Here is a 13,167-nt window from a genome sequence, read left to right as displayed (position 1 = left end):
TTTTGTAGCAATGATCATGAAATAAGCATTTGTCGTGGTGTCTGAAAATTTGACGTTTTTCACGTCTATTTGGGCCAATTATAATCCATATATTGTGTTCAGTATATTTTGGCAGTACAACTATACTTGCTTGCAGTTTGATTCTTTATGAAATAAAATCTCACTCTCTCGGAGAATGTGCTCTCGTTGACGAAGAGTTTCAGCTGCATCCTGAAAATCAAAATTGTAGCGTTAGAAGAGCCAGGGTGCAGGTTATAGTGTAGCTGCGTATTTAGATGAACTGTCAACGAAAACCCACAATCATGAATCATTCAAAGTTTGTAAATGGAAAAGAAAATGCAACACCTTTATGCAAACAAACTCCGTATTAGTCGTAGCGTGGTTAAGTTTGTGTATAGTTCTTAAGCAGCAAGAAAATACAGCCATATCGTATAAAACACAAGTGATTAAGGACCAATAGTCGTAACTTCTACATAATCAATATATCAGTAACTGTATGACGAAATCAGTGCCGAAACGTTCGCAAGAGCTGTATTTATTGTAGTAAAAATATAGTTCATGTTTCATGTACAAAATCTGCGTTTTTAAACTAAAATAACAAAAAGTTTTGAGGACGTATCATTTATTGCATTCTAGGGCTCAATTTTAAGAACCATTGTTCAACATATGCAAACTACCTAAAAAAGTTATAAAAGATTGCAGGTTTACAAACAACCACTACGCCTTTCAAACAAACTTAAATTGACTACATCAAAAATAATATCCAAAGTTCAATTCGCCGAAAAACAATCAAAACTTTTATAAACACACTAAGACAAAAGTATTAACTTGAGTACGGGCCAAGCCGGCACCCACGTTCGGGGGTTAACTGTATTACCTTTTCGGAGCAGTAAGAGTACAACTTGAGCCATCACAAGACTGCGAGTAATGTTTATTGATTTGCAGGGAGTCCATTGTTGAGTTCAATATCAGACCATTGCGTGCCGAGTCCTTCCGCGGCGACTTCATATAATTTTCACCGCCTTCAGACACTTTATTTCCTTTCCGTACAGCCATTATAACAGGGGTAATGCAACCACTTTCGGGGGCTCTTCATCGCACGTACCCACCCACTGGGGCCGTGTGAGGCAATGTTGGGGTCAAATATGACAAAGAGGGGGTCAGTTTAGATTTGCAAAGTAAAGAAACGACGTCTCTTCGAGTAAGAAATTCCAGACACAATTTTTTTCCTGATATAGTTTATGCACAGTTTTAGCATCAGATTCCAAATAATGCTTAGGCGTCTTCAAAATACAATGCCTTGCTGACTGAAAATGATTTACTGGGTAAAAAAAATCTTAGCTATATTACTTGACTATTTGAGACAATTCTCCACACTTGACTATCAGTTCCTCTTTTTCGTGCAACACAAAAGTTTGGAAACTCCCAAATACTCACTACACCTACACAGTTCATTTGATTCTGCTGTTATTTTTTAAACCACGTGCAAACTTGCGTACACAAACCTCAAACATCCCCAATTAACCAACAGAATAAAATCAAATCAATACTCGACCAGTAATGGAACTGTTATATAAATTTAAAACCGTTGAAATAATGGCAATGCAGAATAGAGGGCCCAAACTCAATAAAAATGCCACATTCAATAAAATGCTCTGCTGAATTTCGAGCAAAATATCAACAAACGAGGCCCTTCGCTTTAGACGTGTGCACCTCAATTTTAACATGATGAAGACGACCTGTATAGGACGTCGAAACGTCGGAATAAAATTGCATTTGCCAGAAGAGCTCTACAAACTTCAATTTTAACATGTTGCCACACCACAAGCTAAACAAATACTCATATATATTTGACAAAAGTTTCTATCTAGACAATTAATGTTCTGTTGGATTGAAATACTGGTATTTACAAACCGATTTTAAACCCATTATCTTGAAAAACTGTTTCGCTAAAGTCTTGCAACATAAAAAGAAACCGCTTACGAATAAGTGCTTCGACAATGAAATAATGATGTAAGAATCGAAACCGAATTTATGCCATGAATCAGGGGTGGGCAACCTGCGGCCCGCGGGCCACATGCGGCCCTTGAATAAAGGTTGTGCGGCCCGCAGAGACAGTTGGATTTCAAATGTACTGGCAAACGAGTCCAATTATTATCTATTTTTGAGCAGATTAGTCCGCCTGGTGCTATTTTTCTGCGACCTGACATTGTGCTGCGAGAATCAAATGCGAATTTTACTTGTATTAAGGCATTTTTGTTATGCAACGAAGTAAAATTGTGTCATATAAACAAGGTGCGGCCCGCGATCTAATTATTGCAATTGTATTTGGCCCCAAAGAGACAAAGGTTGCCCACCCCTGCCATAAATGATTGATTTGTTTATTGATACCAACATTACTTTCGCTTTTAATATTTGTCCGCGACATAGAATCGAGCAAAACTTTGCTAAACACTCTTTGTCTATACATTTCAACTCTGTTTCTAATTATTGCATGAATAAACCACGTTCCAAAATTGCCTTACTGTTTTGACTGGAACTTTTCTTGTCATTATTTCCGTTTTGGTGCGTGCAAAACATCACTGCTATCAAGTTTTCTAAGTCAAAGAAAGCTAATTTTCCATAAATAAAGATTGGCTGCTATTTTAGGTGTCAGCGCTAAAGCTGTTTTGTGCTCAACTGGTACTAAATAGCAATAATTTACCAAGCGTAAAATTTATTCTCCGAAATGCAAACTATGAGTATTAAATCTGTCAGGCACAGAGTATTAAATTTTGCTACCTTATTCCTGCTTGTATTTCATGTGTCCCAACGCTATTACGACCTGTTTCAGTCCTAAAATCAATTTTTAACATGCTACAAAACCTGTACGAATTTTGGCGTGCACCAGGCGCAAATCTACAGAGAAATATCGATTAGCAAAAGAGCGCAACGTTTATCACCTTTCAAGAATAAACAAGCAGACACCAGGTTATGTGTATCCAATATGCGCAATACTGCGGAAAAGTGGCATCGTTATCTAAGGTTATCAGCCCTCCCTATCGATCTGGTGTGATCAGGCGCATTGATAAACTAATTGCTGAAACGACAACGTCCTTTTCTATGAACTGGTTTTAAGGTCGACATACCGCTAAAAGGACTGGTAGGGTTTTCCATGCACCCGCTTTGAATTAACAAATGAAACGTTCAAACCTATATGTTGCCTCCTGTTTCTGATAGGAAACTGCAAGTCATAACTTGTGTTAAATGTTCCTCTAAGCCAGTGGCTCCCAACTCGTTTTAGGCCATGGACCGCTATTTCAATTAAATGAATATCGTGGACCAGTCCATTGTTAAGTAAGGATAAAGAAAGCACCCACAATAAGAATATTGGCTTGAAATAAATTCCATCAACACAGAATTTCGAGGAGAGATAACAAACAACTGACAACTAACAATAAATAACCAATAACTTGGATACGTTTTTTCGTACATTCAATAAATTATAAGCAATTATTTTCAGTTTATTACCACATATAACTAAGGTCCTGTAGACCAGCGAAAAAGTCATCATGGACTAAAGTCGAGCAGCACTGTCCTACATACATCTATATGTTTCTGATAGGAAACTGCAAGTCATAATTCGTGTAAAATGTTCCCTCTTTAAACTTAGTCAATCAAGCATTGCTCACATATTCTCATTGTACAAGAAAACCTTTGCTACACCTAAGCGTGCGACTTTCAGTGAGTGGTCTACAACAACCGAATTTACCGCTCCCAATTATTGGTTTGACAGCACCAGTGATTCTGTGGTAACCTAAAATACAAGGAACAATAATTCTGCAAAATTGTCCCCTGATTTCATCCCCTTCCAACACATTTTAAGCGCTCCAAACATCTATGCTGCCCATGAACTTAAACTTGGCAATACTGTTGCTCACAGTGGTACTCAGCAAGGCTTGTGTGTGGGCAGAGTCACATGATATTTTCTATTGTGCAACAATTATGGCGTATGGACACTGCGTGTTCATCTCAAAGTTGTTCTCAGTGTTTTTAGAAAGCTCGTGAAGATTGTGTTACATTTCCCAAAACATCAACAATTGTAGAGAAACGACCACAGCAGTATTCAACCTTGGTAATGAGATCGCACTAAGTCAAAAAATGCAACACGTAACTGGATACTTACTGTACCGAAAATGGACACAGGTAATTGGGTCGTTTTCACAAAACTACCGCAGTTTTAGCAATTTGACATCGCCAAGTAGGCTAAACTCTATTTTAGGGTAGGGTAGTCCCAACCCTGGCCCGACGGTATAGCTTTTTTACGGCCCGCAAACACTTTCAGTACACAATCATCAAATCCGTAGACAAAGGCCTTATACGCACATCGTCATAAAACAAGTCAATATCTAATGTGAGGCAATAAGAACGTTTGCATGAAGTTTGAAACAACAGAAACATTCCTTTATTACAAAAAAAGCGGTCCGCGCGGTATTATCATATCCTATCCTCTTGGTCTTGGACCACACTGATCTAGTCTTGCACAGATGTTTTTACACAATGAGGAAGCTATAACACCTTGATTCTACGTAGTTGAGTGATAGCCCGCCCTCGTATAACATCACAAGAAATGTGTACAGACTTACTTAAACTCACAGTATAACGAGGCGGACAAACGTTCAACGCCAATCGCTAAGAAAACTTTCAAAACCAAACTAGAGAAAAAGTCTGCAAATACACGACCCTCCGTGTCACCTTGTCTCGCTCGACTTATGGGTATCAATTCCTATTATTTGGGCAATCGATCAATGTTTAAATTTCTCCTCGTTGTGTTTTGACTTCACCATAACAACCAAGGACCGCTTAAAGCAAACGTATTAACTGTTTGGCTAGGATGTTACGACCGATGTAAATATGGGTTTTGTGCTATGCACTGATGATATAGTAGTTGGCGGTTTTTTACAAATCCTTTGACTCGATAAAGCCTAAATTAGTAGCTGCGACCTTGTTTCTAAAACCTGTTATGTAATATGGGTGCAAAACATGTGTTCATTTACAACACACGGCCTTTATTAAATTTTGAAAATTGCTATCTATAAGCCTACAAAAAATACAAAACCAACACGGTGACATGGCAATATAGGTTAACTCAAGCGATACATTCCCTTAAAGCGTTTCAAAACTAAAAACTGGGTACAGAACCCTATTACTTTCACCCTTGGTATAACTACCTATTCTTGAGATAACCTTTGCTGTATGTTTACCTCAACGCCGCAATACTAAGTAATTTTAATACTTCTGGTAGACCAAGGCGCTTGTGCAAAAATTTGCATACTGCTAAGGTCAAGTTTAATGGACTGAATACGTCACAAACCCGTTTATGATTTAACAAAAGATGGCGTCACCTTGAGTAGTTTCGATCCGAAAATATTCTGACACAAAATCTATTTCAAAATTTTTCAATAAATTAGCTTCCTACAAAATTCTATTTTGCATCATAAAGCTATTCAAACGACTCACTTTTTACAATACTACAGGTCTATTTGATCTATGTGACTACCCTCAGTACAGAATACACTTTTGCTGCATTCAATATGATACTTGTCCTTACAAAATACACGCTGTTGTCGCAACACTGAACTCCAAACGTGCAAATCATGCTGTAAATTAAATATACGTGGTTTCAAAAACGACCAATTTCCTTGCCGAAATAATTACTGTCGAACGTTAATTGCCATTGACCTTGGTTGTTTCAAGAAAAGAAGCCACAGAAAGCAACACGTAACATGTTTTTCTGGTGAAATCACCATGGCTTGGAAAAGACTCAAAGACACCTTGTAAATGTGACATTATATTTCGTTGTGGGCCGTAGTGACTGCGCATACAAGGAAGTGTCATGTATAGGTGCTTTATACTTGAAAATCAACGCGTTCTGCCTTTCGCCTTGTTCCTCTTTCACTTGTCAACTGCCTACCAATTATATGTACTGAAGCTGAATATCTATACAGCAAATACAAAAAGGTTTGACCGTAAGCAAATCTTTGTTTTGCCTTTTAATTGCAAAATGCTTACAAGGACAAGACTATCCTCTACAAAAAACGCTAATTATTGTCTAGCTTATCCTGAAATCAAATATTTGCTGCAAATTACCAATCTTATTCTGTTCATTCAGTGTTACCAGTTTTCTACATTACCCAAGCGACAACAAAAATTCTAACACACGGGGTGAAAAAAACAGGCAAATCGGTCATTGCTTGAAACACAAGACGCAAAATCAGGTGTAGGTCGGCTTTGTGGTTCAGTAGAGCCTTTTTTCTCCGGCGTTTAAATACTAACACTGGCCGCAGGCATCAAAACAAGGAGACAAGCTGATAAGAGGTGTATTACAACTAGGTTGACTTTGATTTGTAAACGCATACGGATAAGCGATTATCCAAAGTCACGAGAATTGCATTAAGCTTCATGATAAGCAAGAATCACGTGCTTTTTTAGCATAAGGGTTATGTAGCAAAGATATTATCGCAGACTAAATTTAGAACAGTTGCTGACAATTTTCGAGTACGGGAAATCAATTTCAGTGTAAGTGACATAACTTTTGTTTGTGGTGTTCAACACGATAATCTTGACAACGTTAGAGAAAGATGAAGACTGACAACAAATTACAATTAGACGAACTGTTAACAAAACTTTTAAAGCCTGCTCCGAAGTCACAGAAATCAACGCACATTTGAAAGTCTGACATTAAGCAAGACGACATTTTGTTTCCAAATCTCCTTTAAAAACCTTTCAAATCAATACTGCATTTAAATTAAAAGCGTTCTGATGCTGTCACAGTATTAATGCTTCTTCTGTAGCCAAACATCTACATTTCTAAAAGCAAAACCTCAAAATCAAACGTAAAAAAGTTGTAGAAATAGTAATTGTCTATGAAACGTTCTCCTAAACCAGGGATGGCGAACCACTGACCCGCGGGTCACAAAGTGACCCACCACATGAATTCCTGTGACCCACTTGTAGTTTCAAAAATTTATACTGATTACTATAGAGGTAGGGTTACCAGACTTTCAGGATTAAAAACCAACGCAACAGTTAACTTTAAGTCCTTTGCCAGATTGCCTATTGTCTCAAAATACAGATTGTTGAGTCGATTGTGAGGCAACAGATATGTTTATTTAAACGTACAACTTAAAACGATGCGTTGTGCCTTTGTTGACGCAGTTCGGTTCAACATATGCATGCGAATTATTGTTTTCACACATGAATTTCATAAAATCAAGTGCCAGGAATCGTCTTAGCTCAGATATGACTGCTGCGTGTATTAAACTGAAAACTACCTAGGATTGCAAGACTTGCAGAAAAGATGCAGCAACAAGCATCTTAGCATTGACATTGACATATAATAAAATATGTGACCCACTTTGTTTTATTTCCGAATTTAGATGTCATCTTTGACCCATTTAACTAAAAAGGTTCGCCATCCCTGTCCTAAACAGAAGAGTTTGTAACTTTTCGTTAAATAAACAAAAATAAGTCTCTCAAATCTTTCTAAGAACTGTCGTTCTCGATACTGTAACACAGAACATGAAAAAATCTAACAAAATGTGTCGCGCACAATACGATACGCGTAACATTTATATCATGAATGTTTAATGGCAAAATGGATGCAAAATTCGCCTTCTGTTTTCCCGTTGTATTGCCAGACCTTACACTAGAGGCGAACCACACATTCATGTACGGAAGAAAATTGATTTTCTCTGCCAACATGGGTAGATTTTGAGATGACCCCGGCCGGAAATTTTAAAAAAGCGCTGGGAAATGCCTTTTACCCTCTGCAACGGAACAACCAACTGCGGCATGGGCATTTTTATTCAGTGTTAAATGTACACCAGTTTTTGCCATTTTTGAGTGAAAATACCACCAATATGACCAAGTGGTTAGCGCAAGAGCCTTATAGTCACAAGGTTGTGGGCTCTAATCTTGACTATTTGCGTTTTAATGAGCAAGCTGCGAAATAGAAAAAAGAAGTAAGTAGGGATAAGGCAGACAGCTTGACTGTGTACTTGTAAGTAAACAAACACATGAATAAATTTTAAGATTGCACTGCCAATCTAGCAAACGTGGCTCGTAAAGTTTTAATAAAAAATACCAATAAGGTATGTGTATACGTTATAGCTGTATCGCGTTCAACCATCATTCACCAATTGTGCCCTGCACTGGTTTTTTTTCGCTCTATAAGAATTGTTGCGCAGCTATTCCCGACTTAATGATTGTTTTAGTGCTATTGTGTCGCTATGTCAAGCGAAATAAACCTAACGCAATCTATCATACTGAAATATGAGATCTTAGATAATATGCTTTTATAATATGCCGATAAAAGACTAGTATGTCAGCGCACCAACCATAATCACGTGGTACAAGATGACGTCATGGCGTTCGATGTTTCAAGATCCAGTTCAGGTCCCGCCATTATAATTTCGAGATCGTATCGAAATTAGCTTACATATCCCTAGGGGAGTTTCAGTGTCCATTAGCGCGAAGTTAGGCTACAACACGAGATAATGCGAACTTAATGTGTAAACACGATATACGGCTTGTTGCGGAAATGTTCCAGTAATTTTCCGAAGTGTAAGATATTAGGAGTTTTTTTGTATCCAACAACGCAGTCCTATTGGTTTTGTTACAGTTTTTTTTTCTTGCTAAATTAAATAATTTTCGGTCTTGGTTACAATTTCATGATTAAAGATTTTAACAAGCGATGTATATTTGCGTATAAGCTCGCAACATTTTTTGACAATAGGTATGCACTCCAAGATTAGTAAATAACATCAACGTCGCAATCAAGCGGTGGGATTCGAACCCAAGGCAAAAGTCTTACATGATGCTTACTGAGACCAACTGAGCTAGACAGGCCACGTAAAATACCTACTGAAAGTCGTATCAAACACAAACAAATATTTAGTTGTTTCGTAAAATCGACCATTTGTTATTTAATATCCATGTTATGAGATACAATATTCGTTCTGAGGGCTTGCCTTACATGTTGGCCAAAGTTATAACAAAACTGGCCTTTAATGCTAGTAAGGACTTCTGTGAGCAAATGGAGCAGTCTGACAGGAGATAGCTTACGCCTACAAAACTGCTTGCGTAGTTTGTCCGTTTGAATTCGGTATAACGCCCACTGTAAATCTAGTGCACTGTAAGTTATCTAAGTAGTTTGGTTCTGTCTAAAATAATATACACATATGGGATTCATTGATGTGGCTCATTTGGTGAATACGAAACAAAGAAAGGCTTTGGTTTGTATTTTAATAATAAACTTTCGAGTTTAAGTATTTTTGACTGGTTTGCAACTAAGAAGAATACGCATAATGCTCGCAGCATTTAGCGACGACGTTTACATTAAACCAACAGTTGTGGTACCAAATGCTTAGATTGTGTTTGAATCTGAATTTGTTTTGTAGTATGGTGCAATTTGGAATACTTACAACGAGCCTATACACGAGTGTGCAAAATCGAAATGAGTCATAACACTAACTCCAGTATTGTCCATTTTAAGCTAAAAACTGTTTAGTCCAAAAACACATATTATTTCTGGGATACACACCCAGTAAATGTACGCGAGAAACCTGCAAAACTTTTCAATAATACGTGAACAACCAGACGGCCGCGAGTTACACATAAACACTACAATAACGAAAAAGTGTGCGCCTTTCAGCAAAATTCAGCCTTACATGCACAAAACACTCTGTTTCTCTTTATTATTGATATATGCTGTCACGAACCACTATTTTTTAGAAAAACGTTGGCACACGAAGTCATCAACACATGGTAATAACAAGTTAATTGGCATACGTCGCCTAAAAGGTTGCCGACCCCTGCATTACACCAAAAAATATAAAACAGGCCTTACCTGCTTCGGTGCATGAACGAGTGGTCGTCTATCATTGCTTGCGTCCGTTGTAGTCCCAGCAGCAAAGTGTCAGAGTCCATCATTGTGTGGTCGGTCATTCAGTTGCTTATGCAGTGAACAATGCGTCAACACTTGTGCATAATCGGTTGCACATAAAGAAACGTTTAAACTTTCCTAGCAAGAGGTATTGATGACATAAGCTGTGAGTCAACAGAAAAGTCCAGTGACAAACTTCCGTGCTTTAATCACAGTAATATATCGCAGCGTAGTTTGACAAGTGGCGTATACGTTGGCTGTGGCGCAGTTTGCAGACAGTGTAATAGTACTACTCAAATTACAGTCTTCAAATCAGCTGCTATAGTGCTATACCCTTTTACTTAAACAAGAAGTGTATGCCATATATTTAGGTAGATTGATAAGCCAGATATGTCAGACGCTAGATTGATAAAAAAACAGTTTTCTAATAAGATATACCTGCTGTCAGTTGGAAAATGTTATAGCTTACACAATATGGTTATGGCATTACATTATTCCATAACCTTAACTCTGCTGCCCCTAGCTGGAAGTACCTTTGTAACACCCTTGTACTAAAAAGCGCTACAATAAAGGTATACCTAACTTGAATTACAGTCTTAACTGCTTGACTTTTAGAACAAATATATAGCAATAGTAAGTGTGCGATCTTATATTGCACAATCGTCTCAAGTTAAAACTCAAACGATAAAGAGATATAACAACGATGGCGCAATTAAAAACCAATCCTACTACACAGGCACTTTAGCTATTTATAGGTTAACACAGCCAGTGAACTGTATCCAATTTCGATCATAATACCAAGTCTGATGACCAATCCCATCCTTCTGTGCGCTGTACAGTGTAGCTGCCAACTTTGCCAACGCTTTCACATGACTTGGAATCACTGCGACTGATACTAACTTTTAACTGGCCACTAAATCCATTCTACAGCTTTGCTACGCTTTCAAGGGTTAAGAAAGCATGACAATAATGATGTTTTGATATGCGCAGACTACCTAATAAGATTATGTCCACGACAGTAACAACAACAACCACGGTATAGCTTGTCTGTGACGCAGCAGCACATCTGCACAGCAACCTCTAACCTAAGCTAAGTCTATTGACATTTTCCCAGTTTTACTGTGGTCTATAGGAGTCTGAAAAAGTCATTAAATGTACGATTGCCTGCAGCATGTTGTCTTTAATTATGCAATGAAGCCTGCAGTTAGAGTTTGTAGCGTTTGTAGCCAACCTGCGGTCTGCGAGACTCCGGCTAAAATCACTGCTCCATTCAACACACCATAACATATTACTAGGCGTAATACAGAAGCACACAGGTCTGTTCATATAACGGATACTATACTTGACGTCATAGCGCACTGAGTTGGTGGTGGTGACGATTGCAGCAAGGTCTGCAGTCGCTCGCACCTTTCATGCTGCTCAAGCCTTAAAATATTTATGCGAAATTCTTTGGCTCTCGCTGCTAGAAAATGTTTAATTTATAGCGGTGTGAAATTACCTCAACACTAGCAAAGCTGAAAGCGAAAACACAGACCGCCAAATAATAACACTGTCTCTCTGTGTCTATTGTGTTGATATAATTGAAGGGAATATTGTATAGCGTAGACTGGAAAATCAGTTCCCTCTATTGTCATGTGTAACTATTGTTTGCAGGCCTACGCGTCGCCGCAAAAAAACGTCAGTGTCAACATGTTAAATGGAGCTGACGGTTTTATATGTGATTCAATACGATCAATGTATTGGGTTCGATTTTCTATTTGACGCACTGCTGGAGAAAACGAAATATATCGATGCCTCAAAGTGTTAGAGTCGCAACCGAAGTATGTGTTATAATTTATTTTCTTTGTGTTTTCCAGTCGCATTAAAAATTAAAATGGTCGCCAACTGGACTGTACATTCCTAACTGCAATCTTTGCAAAAATCAACACTCTCAATAAAACCATACACTTCACATTCTGTACTTAACACTGGTTTGACACTACATTTACTGATAACACTGCGTTCACAGATGCCCTACAGACCCTGTTTCAAATTTCAAATTCAATTAGCAACGATCCCATATCTCATTGGGCTTGAATTAACCAATCGATTTTGCTTTATTCTGCGGCATGTGGGTGTTCCCAACTACAGCCGTTCCGTCCATAATGCCTGCTATCATTTGCTCGTACTTTTCTGGCTTTCTGTTCTTCATCTCTTTCATACGCTGGTCCTTGATGGTGAACAACGACCTGTAGCACACACGCATTACAGCCTTGTAAAATTCTCAAAAAGCGCAACTTTGCTTCTCTAAACTAGCCAAAAAACGGACACCTACAAAGTTCAAAACCAGCCTATTTTAACTGCATACTAACTGCTTGCAAAGACGCATACATGCTAATATCCAAGTATATCAGTTTTTGAACAATTAACTTGCACAAAAAGCGCAACCCGCGACTCGACTTCAAAATACAGCCCAATTGGGCTACTAAAGCGCAACCTTGGCAACTATGCGCGAATGCCTGAGAGTTTTTGTTTGGGTCGTTCCAGACATGGGTGAATGAAACGGTGGTGGTTTCACGCCGGGTACGCATCGACCACCACTCCTGCCGCACCTTACGCTAAGTGTTTCAGGACAATGTCACCTGCTACATTTCATTCTAAAGGCTCTACTACCGTGTTTAAACAGCGGCTCTGTCGGTTTATACACAAACTGTCTAACAAAAAGTAAACGTCCTGTAGACCTCTGAAACTTTGGATAAATGTTCCCTCTACTCTGCTCGCTTAGGTACTATATTCGCCTGCTCTAAGCGCATAAGAAAACTTACGCCTGTTCTTAAAGTGGTGTGTGGCCACAGCGTGCACATCTAATGTTGCCCACAGTGGTCATCAAGTGGCTGAGGTAGCTTATGTGGCTAACCAGACACATACAAATACATGCTGCACATAAACTGGTGTGTAGCTACGGTGTTCACATCTAATGTTGCTCACAGTGGTCCTCAGAGGGAGCTTACGTGAATGTCAGGATACAAGAAAATTGGTTATTTTGGCAATTGACATTTTATTCCTCCTGCCATAAGAAATAGCCTATAAAACATTTGTTTGCAACCCACTATACAACCGTCTACTTCGACATCCACGCCATGACTAAGACTTTTTATGGTTGGTTAAATCTGCAATTTTACGTGTCGTTTCTGTGTATACAGTCACTAAAAATATTCTCAAGAGTCAAAATTGACTCAAATTTGATCCCTAAACTTAAACTT

General features: G+C 38.4%; 1 protein-coding gene across 4 annotated transcripts in view; it reads right to left on the bottom strand.

The window, feature by feature from the left end:
• The window catches only part of LOC145228426 (potassium channel subfamily T member 1-like), a 30,337-nt gene extending 20,343 nt beyond the window's left edge, over nucleotides 1-9,994 (bottom strand). For 2 of the 4 annotated variants that reach the window (XM_080093485.1, XM_080093486.1), the window contains exons 1-2: nucleotides 9,890-9,994; nucleotides 131-210 (exon numbers count right to left, since the gene is read on the bottom strand). In XM_080093485.1, coding sequence (XP_079949611.1) covers nucleotides 131-210; nucleotides 9,890-9,987 — 178 coding nt within the window. In that variant the 5' untranslated portion in view covers nucleotides 9,988-9,994. Of the gene's footprint in view, nucleotides 1-130; nucleotides 211-877; nucleotides 1,978-9,889 lie in introns of those variants that run through there. The other 2 variants (XM_080093483.1, XM_080093484.1) reach the window with 1 other exon arrangement.
• Between the last annotated feature and the right edge of the window lie 3,173 nt (nucleotides 9,995-13,167).

Source organism: Phallusia mammillata, chromosome 5 (genome assembly GCF_965637545.1).
Source record: "Phallusia mammillata chromosome 5, kaPhaMamm4.hap1.1, whole genome shotgun sequence".
NCBI lineage: Eukaryota > Metazoa > Chordata > Ascidiacea > Phlebobranchia > Ascidiidae > Phallusia > Phallusia mammillata.
The sequence above is the reverse complement of the archived record's forward strand: the minus strand, read 5'-3'. Positions and strand labels throughout refer to the sequence as shown.